The sequence below is a fragment of the Hemiscyllium ocellatum genome, chromosome 20 (genome assembly GCF_020745735.1).
Source record: "Hemiscyllium ocellatum isolate sHemOce1 chromosome 20, sHemOce1.pat.X.cur, whole genome shotgun sequence".
Taxonomy (NCBI): Eukaryota; Metazoa; Chordata; class Chondrichthyes; order Orectolobiformes; family Hemiscylliidae; genus Hemiscyllium; species Hemiscyllium ocellatum.
The window spans coordinates 10,089,678-10,105,824 of NC_083420.1; the positions used below are offsets into that span (position 1 = coordinate 10,089,678).

At 40.9% G+C, this 16,147-nt stretch overlaps 2 protein-coding genes across 2 annotated transcripts in view; one reads left to right on the plus strand and one right to left on the minus strand.

Moving 5' to 3' along the window:
• The window catches only part of clec16a (C-type lectin domain containing 16A), a 269,043-nt gene extending 257,520 nt beyond the window's left edge, over positions 1-11,523 (minus strand). Inside the window, exons 1-2 of the mRNA XM_060840490.1 lie at positions 11,018-11,523; positions 4,238-4,366 (exon numbers count right to left, since the gene is read on the minus strand). Of these exons, the coding sequence (XP_060696473.1) occupies positions 4,238-4,366; positions 11,018-11,097 (209 nt within the window). The 5' untranslated portion in view covers positions 11,098-11,523. The remainder of the gene's footprint in view (positions 1-4,237; positions 4,367-11,017) is intronic.
• A 1,086-nt stretch (positions 11,524-12,609) lies between these two features.
• On the plus strand, positions 12,610-15,598 carry dexi (Dexi homolog (mouse)). Its single transcript, XM_060840145.1, has one exon. It carries the CDS (start codon positions 12,901-12,903, stop codon positions 13,162-13,164), a length of 264 nt encoding a protein of 87 aa, XP_060696128.1. The 5' UTR covers positions 12,610-12,900; the 3' UTR covers positions 13,165-15,598.
• Positions 15,599-16,147: the final 549 nt, after the last annotated feature.

Genomic DNA, 16,147 nt, shown 5'->3' on the forward strand with positions numbered 1-16,147 from the left:
TGCATTAGCTGTCAGGTTATTGATGAGTAAATTAAACCTGACATTGCTTTGCTAATGATACAGAATAGATTAACAGGCTAGTAACTAAGCAAATTAGTTCGGTCCTCTTTTTGTGTATGGACACAGCTGGGCAATTTTCTACTTTATTGGGCATGTGCTTGTGTTGGGGCTCCTGTCGATCAATGGGAGTGTTCCCATCTCTGGGCCAGGAGGCCTGAATTCACGTGCACCTATCTCTAAAAGATTAATTTAAAAATATCTAGATGTTAGTGTCATAACTGTAGTGCACCAGTTGAGCAAGTGAAACAGCGAGTTTAGGTGGGTAAATTTTCAGCACCACAGGCAGGATGTTGCAAAGGACCACAACTCTGTGGTATCCAGCATGGGTCAGACATTCCAGAGATCACATGAATCACCCTTGGCTAACTTAAACAATGGTGGGAACTTCAAGAAGAGGTCAAAATGGACCAACCACAAAACATTTTTGATTGAAGTTGGTTTCATGGATAAAGCAAAACTAACCAGGTATGAATGCAGCATTTGACTCAAGGTGGCAGCATGCTGAACCCAACGTATTTTTCTTCCCAGAATAAAGAGACCTATATACATATTCAAAACTTCATCAGGGTGATCAACAAAACTAGATTAAATTATTGGCAAGCACTTGAAAATCTGATGTCAAAACTCACAAGACACTCATTTTCATTGAGCTAATAAGATTAATCAAAAATACAATCTTATGAGCACGATCCTCAAGGTGCAACAGGTGGGCAGCACAGCATTGTGACCGTGTTGATAATGAACACCAGTTTCTGCCCACAAACCTCAGAATCATAGAATTTTACAACACAGAAGGAGCCATTTGACACATTGTATTTGTACTGGCTCACAAAAGAAATGACCAGCTAGTCCCTTTCTCCAGCTCTATCTCCATATTACTCTAAATTCATCACTTTCACAGTTATCCAGCTCTCTTTTCAAATCTTGGATGGAAAATGCGTCCACCATTCTCCCAAGCAACCCATTCCAATCCCTAACAACTCTGTGTAAAGAAGTTCCTTCTCTTCTCACTCATAGCTCTCTTGCTGACAAACTTGAAATGGTAACCCCCTAGTGATGGACATACCAACAAGTGGAAATAGAATATCCTTCATTACCCGTTCAAAATTATGATCAATTTTGACAATCTCAATATACTCGCCTCTTAATCTTCCCTGCTCCAAGGAGAATAAGCTCAATTTTGCCAATCCTTCCTTGTACTTAAAAATCCCTCATACATGAGATCATTCCAGGGAATCTCCTTGGAATTCTCTCCATGGCTTTAACATCCTTAAAAGAAGGTGCCCAGAACTGAACACAATACTCCAAATGTGGTCTGACCAATGATTTGTTGAAGTGTAGCACTACTTCCTAGCTTTTATACTGTACTCATCTATTTATAAACCAAGGATCCTATACACCTTATTTCAACTTGCCTGGCCACCTTCCCAGAATCATGCAGATGAATGTTGAGGTTGTTTTGCTCATGTATGCCCCTCAAATCTGCACCAGTGACCCAGTGTTCCATCTCTGTGTTTCTTCTACCAAAATACATTTGAGTCATAGAGATGCACAGTATTGAAACAGACCCTTTGATCTAGCCCGTCCATGTTGACCCAGATATCCTAAATTAATCCAGTCCCATTTGCCAGCATTTGGTCCATTTCTCTCTAAACCCTTCCTATTCATATACACATCCGGATGCCTTTTTAATGTTGTAATTGTACCAGCCTCCACCACTTCCTCTGGCAGCTCATTCCATACACACACCACCGTCTGCATGAAAAAGTGGCTCATTTTAAAATTTTTCCTCTCTCACATTAAACCTACGCCCTCTAGTTTTGAACTGTCCCACCTTGACTATGGCCTCATGGTTTTATAAGCCTCTCTAAGGTTACCCCTCAGCCTTCAACACTCCAGGGAAAATAGTCCCAGACTATTCAGCTTCTCCCTATAGCACAAACCCTCCAATCCTAGCAAATACCCTTGTAAATATTTTCTGAATAATTTCACAAGATCTTTGCTATAGTGGGGAGATCACATTTGAACGCAGAATTCCAAAAGCCACCTAACCAATGTTCTGTACAGCTGTAGCATGACCTCCCAACTCCTATACTCGATGCACTGGCCAAGAAAGGTAAGCATACCAAAGACCTTCTTCACTACCCTGTCTACTTGAGACACTACTTTTAAAACACTATGAACCCGCACTCCAAGGTCTCTTTATTCGGCAATCCTTCCCAGGACCTTAACATTAAGTATACAAGTGTTTTCCTTTTCTTCACACATTTCCTTGCAGTAAAATTCATCTGGCAGGTGTCTGCCCATTTGACCAACTTGTCAATGTCCCTCTCAAGTCACTCAGCATCATCCTCACAATTCTCAATTCTCCCTAGCTTAGTATCATCTGTAAATTTAGTGATTTTGCCCTCAACATCCACCTCTAAAAAAATTGTTTTGATAAATCAGGAAAAGCATGAGTCTCAAAACTAATCCCTGGGAAAACTACTTGCAACTCACTTCCACTCTGAGAAATGTTCATCTATGCCTACCCTCGGTTTCCTATATTTAGCCAACTTCTAAACCATGCTGCCAAGCACATGTCAATCTCAAACAATTCTAATTGGCTAACCAGCATCTCATATGGTACCGTATTAAATGCTTTCTGAAAGTCCAAATATACATTTAGCCTCCGTCACCTTGTCAAGAAACTCAATTAAATGTATCAGGCATGACCTGCCCTTAATAGAGTCATGCTGGCTGCTGAGTATTAAGTTATTTTTCTCCAAGTGGATTTACATTTACCTGATCCTGTATTATGACTTCCATCAGTTTTCCTACTATTGATGTCAAGCTGACAGGTCTGTAGTTCCATGGGTCTACCTTTGCAGCTTTCTTAAACAGCAGCATCATATCTGCAATGCTCTAGTCCCCGGAACTAAGCCTGTGTTCAGAGTAGCTTAGAGGGTTTCCATCAATGGCTCCACAATTTGCTCCTTTCTCTCACACCAATCTAGGATGCATCCCATCCAGGCCTGAGGACTTCGCCACCTGGAATGCTAACAGCATTTTTAGCACCTCTCCTTTAACTATCACTGTACTGTTCAGTTGCTCAACAACCACATTTTCAAACAGGCCACTGTCACCATCTTCTAATTTGGTAAAGACAGAAGCACTATATCTATTTTGTGCGTCTGCCATATGCTTTGCTTCAGTAAGCAGCTTACCTTGCTTGTTCCTCATGAGCTCCACTCTATCATTCACTCTTAATATGTTTGATGAACATTTTACTACTTGTTTTAGCGCAGCCTGCCATCTTTCCTCCTATCCTTCCTTGTAATAGCCTCATGCAGAAGTGTTTTTCCATTAAAGGAATCAAAAAGAATAACAAGGCTGTGATTTTGAAGTCTTACAGATGCTACATCAGGGGTTCCCAAACAGTTGGCCAAATCATAGGACAAGAAATTAGGGTCCCAAACCATGAGTTGGCAATGGTGTTTGTGCAGCAGAGAACTCAGATGTCAGTCCTGGATTAACTCAAAGGATCATTCAAAAATGCGAAACATTGATATGCTACACCCACTGACACAACCAAAGTTCTCAGGCCTGAACACAGCCAGAGCCCACAAAATTGTGGGTCTTCTTACTCAAGATTGAAGAGTGTGGTGCTGGAAAAGCACAGCCAGTCAGGCAGCATCCAAAGAGCTGAAGGGTTGACATTTCGGGTAGAAGCCCCTGGTCAGGAATTCCTTATGCCCAAAATGTTGATTTTCCCGCTGCTCAGATGCTGCCGGACTGGCTGTGCTTTTCAGGCACCACACTCTTCGACTCTGATTTCTCCTTCTTACTCAAGTTATTTGAATTGCCACCCTCAGAATTTTCTTGCTGCTGGGTCACACCCGGAGTGTAAAGCATCAGTGTAGAATCACAGATGGAACAGGTTTTCAGAATGCTAATCCAAGAAAACTTTTAAGAAGCTAAAAAAGTCTAAATCTCGTGAACATGCTGCCTGTTCATCAGGAAGGCATGCACAATCAGACTTTCAAATCTCTTTCCACTTAAGCAATAACTTGCCAGCAAATTATCTCAGTGAAGTCACAGAGTACATTTCTCCTAGGATAAAATGGATCAATACAGACATTGTTTTGTGATCATTTTACTCAAACAAAAAGAAGCATTAATATGAATGAGAACTTACTCAAAAACAGAGGCATCATTTTGATCTCCCCAAATGAGGATTTCTGTAATAGAACGAATGGTCTCCACCAGCAGGTTACGATTGCTGTCTGTCACAGTCGTGTTCTTTGTTAAGACATGGTACATGTACCTAAAGAAATATTAACATTTAAAACATGAACTCCTAGCACGATCAAGTGCAAAACTGAAAGGGACCTGCTCATATCCATAAGACTCAGGTTCTCAATTGTATAATTGATTCTTGTGAAAGAGCTTAACTATAATAATTGAAATTGAAAATTTATTACATGTAGCCATATTTTCAAGCTTAGTATGGACTACATTGTGCATTGCAAAATTTTGCAAAAAGTAAACCAAGGCATTAATGCCAGAATTCACCCTCACAATTCCACAAAAACTGACAGTAACTTTCTGGAATCTGCTCACATGTGCAGAATAACATAAAAATTCAAAAGTAATTATTAGCAAGGGTACCTCATTGCTGCCTCTTAGACTGATCTGAACACTAGTCAGAAAACTTAGTCACTCATTTTCCCTTCCAACTCACCTGTGTAAAATAAACTTGGTTTTACATTGTATCTTTTGCTAGCCAAATCAAAATTGGAAGCCATGCAAATAATTACATAATTTAAGATGTTACTGTTAGCATTAAAGCCACAACACTTTCCAGTAATCTCAAAGAAAGATTCCATAAAGATCTAACAGCTTTATGACATAGACTTCAGTTTCCTATGGGTGCTTAAAATCTGATGCCACGTCAAAGGGATACCCCACTGTAATGTCAGCAAACAAGATATCTAGGCAATCATGATGGCACATCGTCAAGACCCCAAAGCAAGAAATTAAGAGCACTGAATCCCTTCATTTGTAACTTAATGTTTAAGATAACTAAACATGTTTATGATTAGGTTAAGCTCAAACATCACAAAGTTTTTAAAAATTATGATAAATTCCAAATCTTTAAAATAAAAAAATCCGATAGGCTATTAATAGAAATTTATTTTTAAAATGTTAGTAAGGTTGTGAATTTGTAACTATGAAGCTAATATATTGTTCAAAGACTCGATTATAGCTTATTAGCTAGTTGTAACATTTTTTGGTTTCTTTTTACAGTGAAACTAAGATAAAAGTGATGATTTGCAAAAGGATTGAACTCTGGAAGAACTTTAACAGCTAATCCTTTCAAGGAACACAGAATAAATAAACTTGCTGACAACAGAATGCCAACAATTTTGCAATTTACCACTGCAAACTCGGGGTCTATTTGTTGTAGTATTTACAAGGTCAATTGCTGTGAGATAGCCTGCTCAATCTTGGATATTTTCAAAACTTCATGTCCATTATAAATATGCTTTCCCACAGGAGCAGGGCTGTTCGTCAGCATTTCAGCACATATCTCAACTTCTTTTGAAAGAAAAGATGAAAATCCCATTTACTGGGCAACATCCTGATTACTCCAATCAAGTTCTCACATTATAGTCAACAGATATACTAGCTGGAAAGCAAGTTAACACTATAATACATTTATTTTCTCAAGCAGAAATGAATAGCCTAAACTTCTTGATTCGCATCATTGTTTGCAGAAAATATTAAAACAGCAAATTAATTTCCTAAATTTGGGGAGAAAGGACAGTTAACATTATGAGACCTATATGTACCTAGCGACAAAGTAGCTGCATACTGACAGCAACAGGGAGTTTCCAGTTCAGATCACAGAGAGAAAACATAACGTAACAAAGGAAAATTACTATGTTTTAATACTCTGATCTGGAATCATATCACAGACTCGAAACTGATCATGTTACTTTGCAAGTGTATGGAGATATTGTTGAGGGCAAACAATATTCAAGAAACGGAAGCAATGTTTGGCATCAAGTTAAAAAAGGCAGCATGATACTCAAATTGCAATTCATGCATAACACACAGCTGCTACAGGCCAGAATGGAAGTCTACTCTCATTAATAAAGGAACTTTTACAGAATAAGTTCCATTCCTTCAAATACTCAGAAGTGCAAACTAATTGTGCAAGAGCATATACTTTGACCCACAGACTGCAAAATATTTCCATGATGAAAACTGACACATTACCTATCAACTCTACTCATGTAGAGTAGAATTTGATTCCCCCTTAAACAAGGAAGTCTAGGTAAACTGCATTGGTTTTGCTGCAAAACAAAATGCTGCCTTATCGACATTGAAAACTAAATTTCACTTACTTTTTTTGAAATTGGATAGCTAATAGTAAAACACTACAAATTTAGCCTTGCATTTGTGGCAGAACAAAATTTACAAAAAGGAAAGAATTAATAAATGTTTTGCTTACAGAATATTGCAGTGCCAATGTTGTAAAAGTTGTTGCTTGTGTAACTGCAAAAGAAAACTTGTACAAGACTTGCTTCTGAATTTGCATTAACACATCAAAAGAAGTGACAGCCATTACTCTTGATCCCACTTGCAAGACTACTCCCTCCTCCACACCTGCTAATTACAAGCCTGTAATTAAAGGGGACTCTTTCTCAAGCTTGGAAACAATTAGTGTTCAGTAGCCAGCTTTTAACAAGGATGTTTCCTTTCAAGGAAGAGGCGTTGTCCACTTTTGTAGAACAGCATTGAGTGCATTCACTCATGAGTGATCTGCCCAAAGGCAGCCATTGGCTCACTGCTGACACTTTGCGCTGTTTTCTTGACAGATTTCAGCCAGCAGTACCTTGCAATTGCCTTCCACTCTGGAACAGGGAATCAAAGTCACACCACTGCCATTATTTTGGATCACACACCAGGCATCTGGCCAAATGAGCTCACACATTCCCCTCTCCAGAGCAGACATTGCTTATATTATATAATATTAAAGTCCATGAATTTCTATTACCAGACCTGAAAGCACACTACAGGCAAATAAGAACTTTTTGAAGGACAGCCATTGCTGTAATATAGGAATTGAAGTGCCAGCTTTCAGATAGCAAGCAGTGACGCGATCGGCACCAGATAATGTGTTCCTATCATGTAGAGCGAGGGATAAATAATAGTCAGGCCACTGGGGATAATTCGCTTTTTCTTCAAGATGCATCCACCAAAATTACATCTATCCAAGCAAGCAGATAAGGCCTTGGTTTAAAAGATCATCTGAAAGATAGCCTGAAATTACTCTGTCCAAGAAACAATTCCTTTTCAGGACTATATGAAAGCACTGCAGTGGAAACTTCTCTACACACCCAAAACTATGGTCACCTGCACTGTTTTAATCTACAAACTGCAGAATTAGTTAAATTCTGAATAAATTTTCCTGTCAATTACGACAGAATAATAATTTGATTTATGAAGTAATTAAGAAATGCGGGTTTAAGAAATGCAAAGTTCCTTTTACTGGTAAAAAGTGAGACTATGACAAACAAAATACAATAAAGAATGTGAAGACAACCCAATCAAGTAAGCCACTGAAGTTGTGCAGCATCAAGTTTGGCCTAAATGAGCATGGACTGGGATGAAATCAGAAATCTCAATTAGACCACAGCTAGATCTCTTCAGATTTCCTGCCATCACATTACAGGAAGTGAACACATGACAAAAGGGCTCAATGGAAATTTTCAGGGCACTGATGAGATGCTTGTAATGTCAATGACCAAATATTCCAGAAACTATTAGAACAATGGTTAAAATCCCATCTTGCCAGAAAATGGAACTTAAAATGTAATTAAGGAAAAAAATCTAGATTTGAAGAACAGTCTCAATAACGGTGACCAAGAAACTATCAAGTCTCTGTGGTGAAGGAAATCTGTCATCAGCAGAAGCTCTAGCTGAAATATAACCCCAGACTCTTAGCAATGTGTTTGACTCACATTCCACTTTGATTTTCTAGGCAATTTCACTCAGTTCAAAGGGAACAAGTGGGGATGGACAACAAATGCTTATCTTGTCAGCAATGCTCACATTCTATGAAAAACCTACATTTTTTAAAAAGCTGTCAAGAATAGAGAACTTTAGCCAAGAGGAACAATTGTATAGGTCAGGAACACAGCAGGCTTAAGAGAGATTTAATTGAAGTGTACAAAAATGCAAGGACCTGGAGACAGTGGATAAAAAGGACTTATTTCCCTTTGCTTCATGGTTATGTGCCTGACTGGAAAGATTTTGAATCTCCTCTGTCAATTATTCTAAGTATGAAGGCCTGAAAGAGTGGTGGAGACAAAAAAAACAAACTTAGAGAGAGGTAGACTGATCATCTGGGTTAAAATCCCATTGTGACAAATGGTGAGATTTGAACTGAATAATCTAAATAAAAACCCAAAAGCGAGAATCTAATTGACACCATAAATTATAGTGGGATTTTTTTCCTGAAAACCTACTTGGTCACTAGTGTCTTTTAGGAAAGACATCTACCGTCTTATGTGATTCCAGACCCACAACAATTTGGTTGACACTGAACTACCCTCTAAAACTACCCTCTAAGCCCAGCAAGTCACTCGGTTCAAAGGGCAATAAATGCTAGTCTGGTCATCAAAACCCAATATTCATGAACAAAGATTTTAAGACATCATTAAATGTAAAAGTAACCTGGAAGGCTACAGATGAAGAGTTGGAAACTGGAGCTAAGCTGACAAAATGGCCTCCTTCTGCACTGTACATTTATGATTTGAAGCCTTGGTTTAGCATGACTTAGTCTCATCAATGAGAAATTTAAAGACAATCTTATATTATCCAGAAGTAAAATAGTAAACCTGGAATCAAAACCAGTAATAGAAAGGCAGAGTCAGTATTGAACAACTGTAATCTGACCTTCGAACTATATGAAATACCACCATACATACCGACCGGGGAGAGGAGGCAATGGAAGGGGGTGTAGTGGTCAACGATTTAGAAATTACCAACTAGCAGTGAAATAAATTATTTAAATACTAAATAACATCACTAACTTCTTCATAAACAACATAATTGAAAAAAAATGATAATCCAAAGTAGTAGAAATTGACATGGACTAACCGAGTTTGGTTCAATTATGCCCTTACAGGAGGTCAAGGCATGGCTGAATTAATGGAGGGAATAACAGACTGGGCATTGGTGGTCGAAGACACAGCCACCATGGTGATAAATATAGGTGACTACAAAGTAGGAATGCAGAGTTTAAAAAACGGTTGTAAGCCTAGAAAAGGAATTGAAAATAAGTGAGTTACTTAAATTAGGTGGGGTTAGTGGTCAAAAGCCGAGGGTAAAGTAACAGGTGAAACACTGCAACAGAATGGTGTATAAGCAGCCAGGTTTAAGAAGTACTGAAGTTTGCAGAAGCTCTAAGACAAACCAATGAAGCACTGGAGAAGATGGAGGCACGAATTAATATGAAGAAAACATGAAAAACTAGTTTACTTTCCAATTGACTGTCCAGGGAGTTATATTGTTAACCAGGGCACGGGTTTTGATAGTGACCAGAGGCAATGCCTTTAATTATTTCAAACATTAACCATAAGCAATTTCAGCTCATCAGAGGATTGATGCCAGACAAGCAGTCATTAGATCGGTGGAGACGTCAAGCTAGATGTCATCAGCACATTTCACACACACATTTATAAATGATGTTACAAATAGCCAACATAAGAAATGGAGAACTGCAAGGATAAATTCAATACCTAAATTTGCAGAGGCAGGAAGGAAAGCCACTATCAGCAACAAAAGTTATTTACATGCAAACAAGGCTTTCTATAGTAGCAGATAAAATATAGAAACACCATAGCTCCTTTTTCTTTCAGCAGTGAAGCAAGCAATATTTTTACATTATTACTCCTGCATTACATCGTGTCAATAAATTTGTAGTACTGCAGCAGTGGGCAAACCACGCTTGCTTAGATAATGTTTCAATCACTGTAAATATAACAAATGGTTATCCTATTCTTGGACAGCAATCACAATTAGTTGCATTCACAGAAGTTCTTATTAACATAGTCCTAATACACAATAATTTAAAACCAACTAAACTAAAGTCAGGGAAACTCCAGTACTAAAATTTAAAAACAGGAGAGTGTAAGACTAGCTTCAATTTAACATTTTGCACTGCAGTTATTTGCTAATTAAATGCATATCTTAGCACTTAAAACAGGACAGATCTTTTAAGAACTCAGCTCATGCCAACAGAAAAATGTAACTTTCACCACATCAGTGAAACTGGACCTAATCATTCATCATAAATGTTATTCAAATTTAAAGGGAGGTCTAAATAAAAACCCAAATACCTGCTTTAACAAATGATAGTCTGTGGTTTTGCGATGAAAGTATTGAATTTCCCTGAAGATTTGCTTGGTTCATTGCTTACTTCCCATTATGACAGATGTTTTAACCAGAAATGTTTCCATCACACAGCACCCATGAAGAGATCACAGGAGTTCAAAATGCTGTTAACGCTTAAATCAATTCCGAAAACAACTTATTCACGATGATCAGTAATTAAAGTGTTGTTAAAACAAAATTCAAAACAAAGCAACACAACGTCCCCTTCAATTTCCACAATCACCACTCCAAAAACTTTTGTGCTGTACATCAATTAAATAGAACATGTCGCCCTAGTACACGCCTAGAAGCTTCATGAGTGATGAGAGTGTTTTGAACTCAATGTGGAGGTAAAAAAGGGAAGGGTACAAGTAGAAGGACCATTGCAAGAGTAAACATTTACTATGTCCCCGTAGTAAAAGACCTGGACCTGAAGGCCTCGTGCATTAGGGATATATTATTCTATCCTGTCAGTAACACGGCTCCGGCTGGGGGTATCCCTGGCGACAGTTTTCACACAGACACTCACTTCAGATGCTCCAACGAATGAATGTTTCGAGGGGACTTCCCGGAGCTCCCGCCAACCCAGCTTCTCGAACGGCCAAACATCACTTCTGCACACTTTTTTCCTGCATACTATTTGCGGGACACAAGAAATATGCCAGTGACATTCAAACCCATCACCAACATACTGGCGGAAGATGAGACAGGACGCAGTAACTCTCCGACTGGGAGGGATGCTGGGAGTTGGAGTACTTTTCCGGGTCAGACAGGAGCAGCTCAATGGGACCGCGGCGGGGCGAAGACTACAACTCCCAGAGGTCCTCGCGAACGGGCCCGATTGCACTTTATTTGATCCTCCACCATTCGCAGTCCCGGTTTTACCGTCACCTGGCGATCACGGGGAGGACCTTATCAATAAGCGCGAGCTGGCAAATGGTGTTACTTTCGAAGACTTTTTTTTGTTTGATGTCCTGTCGAGTTACGGCAGGCTATAACGTCTGACGAAGGCCCGTAAACCATCCCGGCACCAGACAAGCTGTTTCCTGAAGTAGGGGGAGGCGGGGTGAACGGCTGTGTCGTCTGCTGCGTGACGGCTAGACTGGCCATTCAGCGTGTCGAAACGGCTGGGTGGGCGATGCCTGTAGGCGGGACAAATAGCGTGCGTCAAGGTAGATGGACACATGGGCTAGCCATACAGCAAAGTCATGGGCTGCCAGGTGTGAACGTTGTGCATGGGCAGGACAATAACTTATTGATTGACGTCGGTTCTAACCAATCATAGAACGTAATACCGGCGGGCGCAGGTGGTATCTACGTATGTGACCCGCTCGAGGATTGGCAGAGAAGAGGTACAGGGCCGTATCGTCGATTGATGGACACCGACACTAGCCATTCATAGAGGTGCGCCTGGAGGGGAGGCCGGTTTTATGACACGCACGAAGGAGATTGACAGTGTATCTAACCAATCGCAGGAGACTGCTGAAAGTCCCAGCCTGCTTGAGGTCCGAGGATGGGGAGTGGTGTCGGAGCGACGGCTGTGTCGTCAATTGATGGACAACGCGATTGGCCATTCAGCAAAAAGCCGACTGTCCTCATAAGGACGAGGAGGAGATGCCTTCAATTTCTCTGCCTGTATGCGGGCCAAAGGTTGTTTCGTCAGCTGATGGACAATGAGTTTAGCCATTCAACAAGCAGCACGGTTGAGGGGGCGGTGCCTAATGCGTGCTGGCGTGAGTGTGCCGGACAAGGGCTGTGTCGTCAGGTGATGGACAACGCGATAAGCCATTCAGGGGCGCCGTTCACCACACGAGTAGGAGGGACAAAGGCTCGGTCGTCAGCTGATTGATAACGCGACCAGCCATTCATCACGCGGCAGTTTTGGGGGCGGTGTCTGCGTGGACGTATGGACGGCACCAGGCCTGTGCCGTAAGCTGATGGACAAGAAGATTAGCCATTCAGCAAGTGGTGGGGTTAGCGGGGCCGTGCACGCCTGAGCGAGTGGGCGGGATAAGGACTTGCGCCGCCAGCTGATGGACAACGCGTCTGACCACCCACGACAAACCTAGCGTGCGGAGGGGGAGGGGGAGGGGGAGGGGGAGGGGGGCGGAGCGGAGCGCCGTTTTGTGAAGCGTCCGATGCCGACGGCCCCGTGAAAGAGGCGGGAAGAGGGGCGCGCGTGCGCACAGTGAAGCGAGGCCTAGCGCCCGGATCCGCTTGAACCCAGGTGCGGGGAAGCCCGATGAAGCCGTTTGAGTAAAGAGGGAGGAGGGGAAGAAGAAAAAAAACACGCAACAGACAGCCTCCACTCCGGCCCGAGAGACAAGCCGAGAAGCACAAATGTCTGCGCGGCAGGCAGGCGGGAGCGGCGCGGTTTTGATGTGCCACCCGGTGCCACCTTGAGAGAAGCCTATGACCATTTATGCTGACCTCGATTCGGTGGAGTCGCTGTTCGATGAGCTGCCCTATATGTTTTACGTGGGATTGTTTTTTGTGAACGTGCTGATCCTGTACTATGCCTTCCTGATGGAGTACATCCTCCTGAACGTGGGCATCGTCTTCCTCCCGGACGACTTCGACCAGGCTCTCGTCGACCTCGGGGTGCTCTCGGATCCCGCATCGGTCACCTACGACCCCGACCCCGAGCTGGATGTATTCGACGGCTACTTTGACTGAGAGCAATTAAAAAAAAACAACACACACAAAAAAATTGTGAAATTTATTGTTTTAGACCTTTGCCCTCCAATTTCCCCCCCCCATTCCCAATGCCTCCCTTTCCAACGTGGAACTGTACAGGTCAGGTCAGGATGACTGCCCCTCGGTTTTCTTTCATCAGCCGAGCACTTGCTGAACGGGACGATGCTCTCGGACGTTATTACGGTGCTGACTCCGATTGTGCCAAGGTTGCAATCAGTATGGATTGTGTCATTTCGGGGCGTTTGTCCGTCCTGCAACGGTGCAGACCCGAACTGCCTTCTCCAGGATTGACTGGACAAGTAGGTACCGGCTCTCTTTGCTGCCCTCGTCTCCCGAGAGCTTCAAACTAACACTGAACGCACCGCAGATGAATAATGCTCAGACGTGCGATCCCCACACCGTCACTTTATAGATCTCTTTCCCCCCCCCCCCCCCATCCCCACTTTCTTCCTGTAATTTATTTAAGAAAGTAGTATTTATTCGTGTTTACACTATTCTGACGTTGACTGAAATCCGACTGAATGATCCTAAAAATGCATAAAAGTGTTTCTAAAGCTGGTGGTAAATCACTTATTTGAATGATGCGTTTTTTTCTGGAAGGTGTTCTTGACAGGAACAAAATTATTGTGATCTTGAAAGGAGCCGGATGGAATTGGAATGTGCTTTCAACCTGCCTGAAACAATTATATTTTTATAGGTAGTTTTGCACCTGATTTAATTAAACAAACCCTGACTGTTTTCTTCCAAATCAGTGATAACGAATGGTCAGGTTTTTTTCAGGGAAATCGAATCAGCCTGCAAGTGGGTGGGACTAAGCGACTGCAGTCTCCCAGTCTGGACACGTTTTACACAACAGCCCTAAAAATGATAGCAAGGAAGGTACTGCATATTAAAGCTATTTATTTCATTGACAGAGTGATAAATAAGTAACAGTCACAAGGCATGCTACTTTAATTTTTTAAGTGGTGGCAATCTCGTCGTCCTCTGTGTTTGTCAGAGTCACATAACCAGAAAATTGAAATTTTAATACTGTATTTCCAGAAGTATTGTTCACCCCTCACAAAATGTTGTGCCTCCTGCATTGAGCTATATTTCAGGCTTTCCACTGTGATTTTTTTTCAATGAAAATGTACAAGCTAAAGGAAAAAGTGATGAAGTTGCAGGTGTCTCACTGGGATTAGATGCTAAATGTAATGATGAGGAGTGTCATTGTTCCCACACTCTAAATTGTACGAGAAATTCTAGTTCTTCCACACACCCCCCCCTCCCCCCACTACCTTTTTCCCTTGTGCATACTAAATACGTCCAGTGAGGAACCATTTTCTGAACTGCATAGCAGTTAAATATACCAAAATGCCTCTTTTAGTTTTTTTTCCCTTAAGTTATATGTGCAGTGAAATAGCTGATGCAGCACAATGCCCAGAATTTCTGCATGTAATTGATAATGTGTTTATCATTGCAGCAATAATGTAAAGGAGATAAAGTTGCCCTGTCAATGCAGGCCTCCTTTCTCTGCCACAAAACTTTTTTTGATTTAACCCAAATAGGTTCAAATCTAAAATGCAACTACACAACATTTCTGTATATATTGAAGCAGAAATTACCTCCTTAAATGGTTAATTTCATTATTGACATTGATAATGATTTTTGAAAGCTGCTTGTATATCACTAATTCTGTCAAATTCCTCTGCTTACAATGAAGTTATTTCAAATAATGAGCTGAGAGACTTGAATGCTTTGAAAAATGAAAATATTCAGTACTGTATTCTATAGCTGACAGCAGCGAATAGCTAAAACGGTGATCTGTTGACCCAGAAGTTACTGCATGGTAGGATGCCAATTCTTTGGCTGTCTGATAGCATCTGTCAATGCATATTTACTCAGCTATACAAAAGGGTCTTAGATATTTCGGGGATGGAGTGTATATCAATAGTAAACATTTTCACTAATTTTTGACAGGCAATATCAGGTATGAAGTGAGATATGTCTGTGAGCAGCTGAAAAAAGTAATTATCATTGTTTATTGCTGGTACCCATTTGAGGACAATATTCACCAATACTGCCTCCTGAAATGATTCTGCATTCTTCATGATAAGCTTACAATGGGCAGTATTAAATAATAGTGGAAAAGTCTCTCTCATGCAACAACATACTCTTGTACCTCCAGTCAGTTCTCATTTTCAGTCTACCCGTGTAATTATCTCAAGAATTGAAAAGATATACATGAAAAGTTACATTATTGTGCAATATGTCATTATCAAAAGTTTGCTGTTTATTACTCAAGAATCCAGAATTTAATGTTATTGTTCTGAAGGTTCTTAGCAGGCTGTTGACATTTTGTAAATGGTGTAAGTGGAAACAGCTGCCACAGCATGCAATCTTTGTATTAAAATTGAATTCTTATTTTGACCAACTTCATGCTTCTAATACCTTCTTGTTCTAGGTGACATGCTGCCACAGTGTGAGGACCACAATACCTCTTATGACTCCTACTTTCCCAGCCCTGAGTGGTACACTAAGGAAAAAAAAATAAGCTGTTGAAACTATAAGATGGGTGGGTCATGTCGAGTTGTCTTTCCTTTCCTTTGTTCCTAATGGTGGGTGAAAGAATGGATATAGCAGTGGCCTGGATGCAAATAACAATTACCCAGTGCCTTTAGTTATAAAGCAGCAGCATGGGAAATCACCACTGCTCAGTGTAAATGAAACACAAGCATTCTATTGGCCTAGATTTATCTAGTCATTCCTGGTTAATTTTAACATCTCTGCTTGCTCCCATTTGATTTTCTTTGCTATTTCTACTCATTATTGACCACCGAAATGACCAACAATCAAGCTAACAACAGCCTGCCTTCAATCAGTATTTTTATCCCAGCTCTATCCTAAAAGAGATTAAGTACAACATCAGTTGTACAGGATGTTGTTGGGACCACAGCTGTACAATTGTTTATAATGATGGTCC

Bases quoted from the DNA above. Each gene is read 5' to 3' on its own strand.
- dexi (XM_060840145.1), top strand. From the start codon at position 12,901: ATGACCATTTATGCTGACCTCGATTCGGTGGAGTCGCTGTTCGATGAG.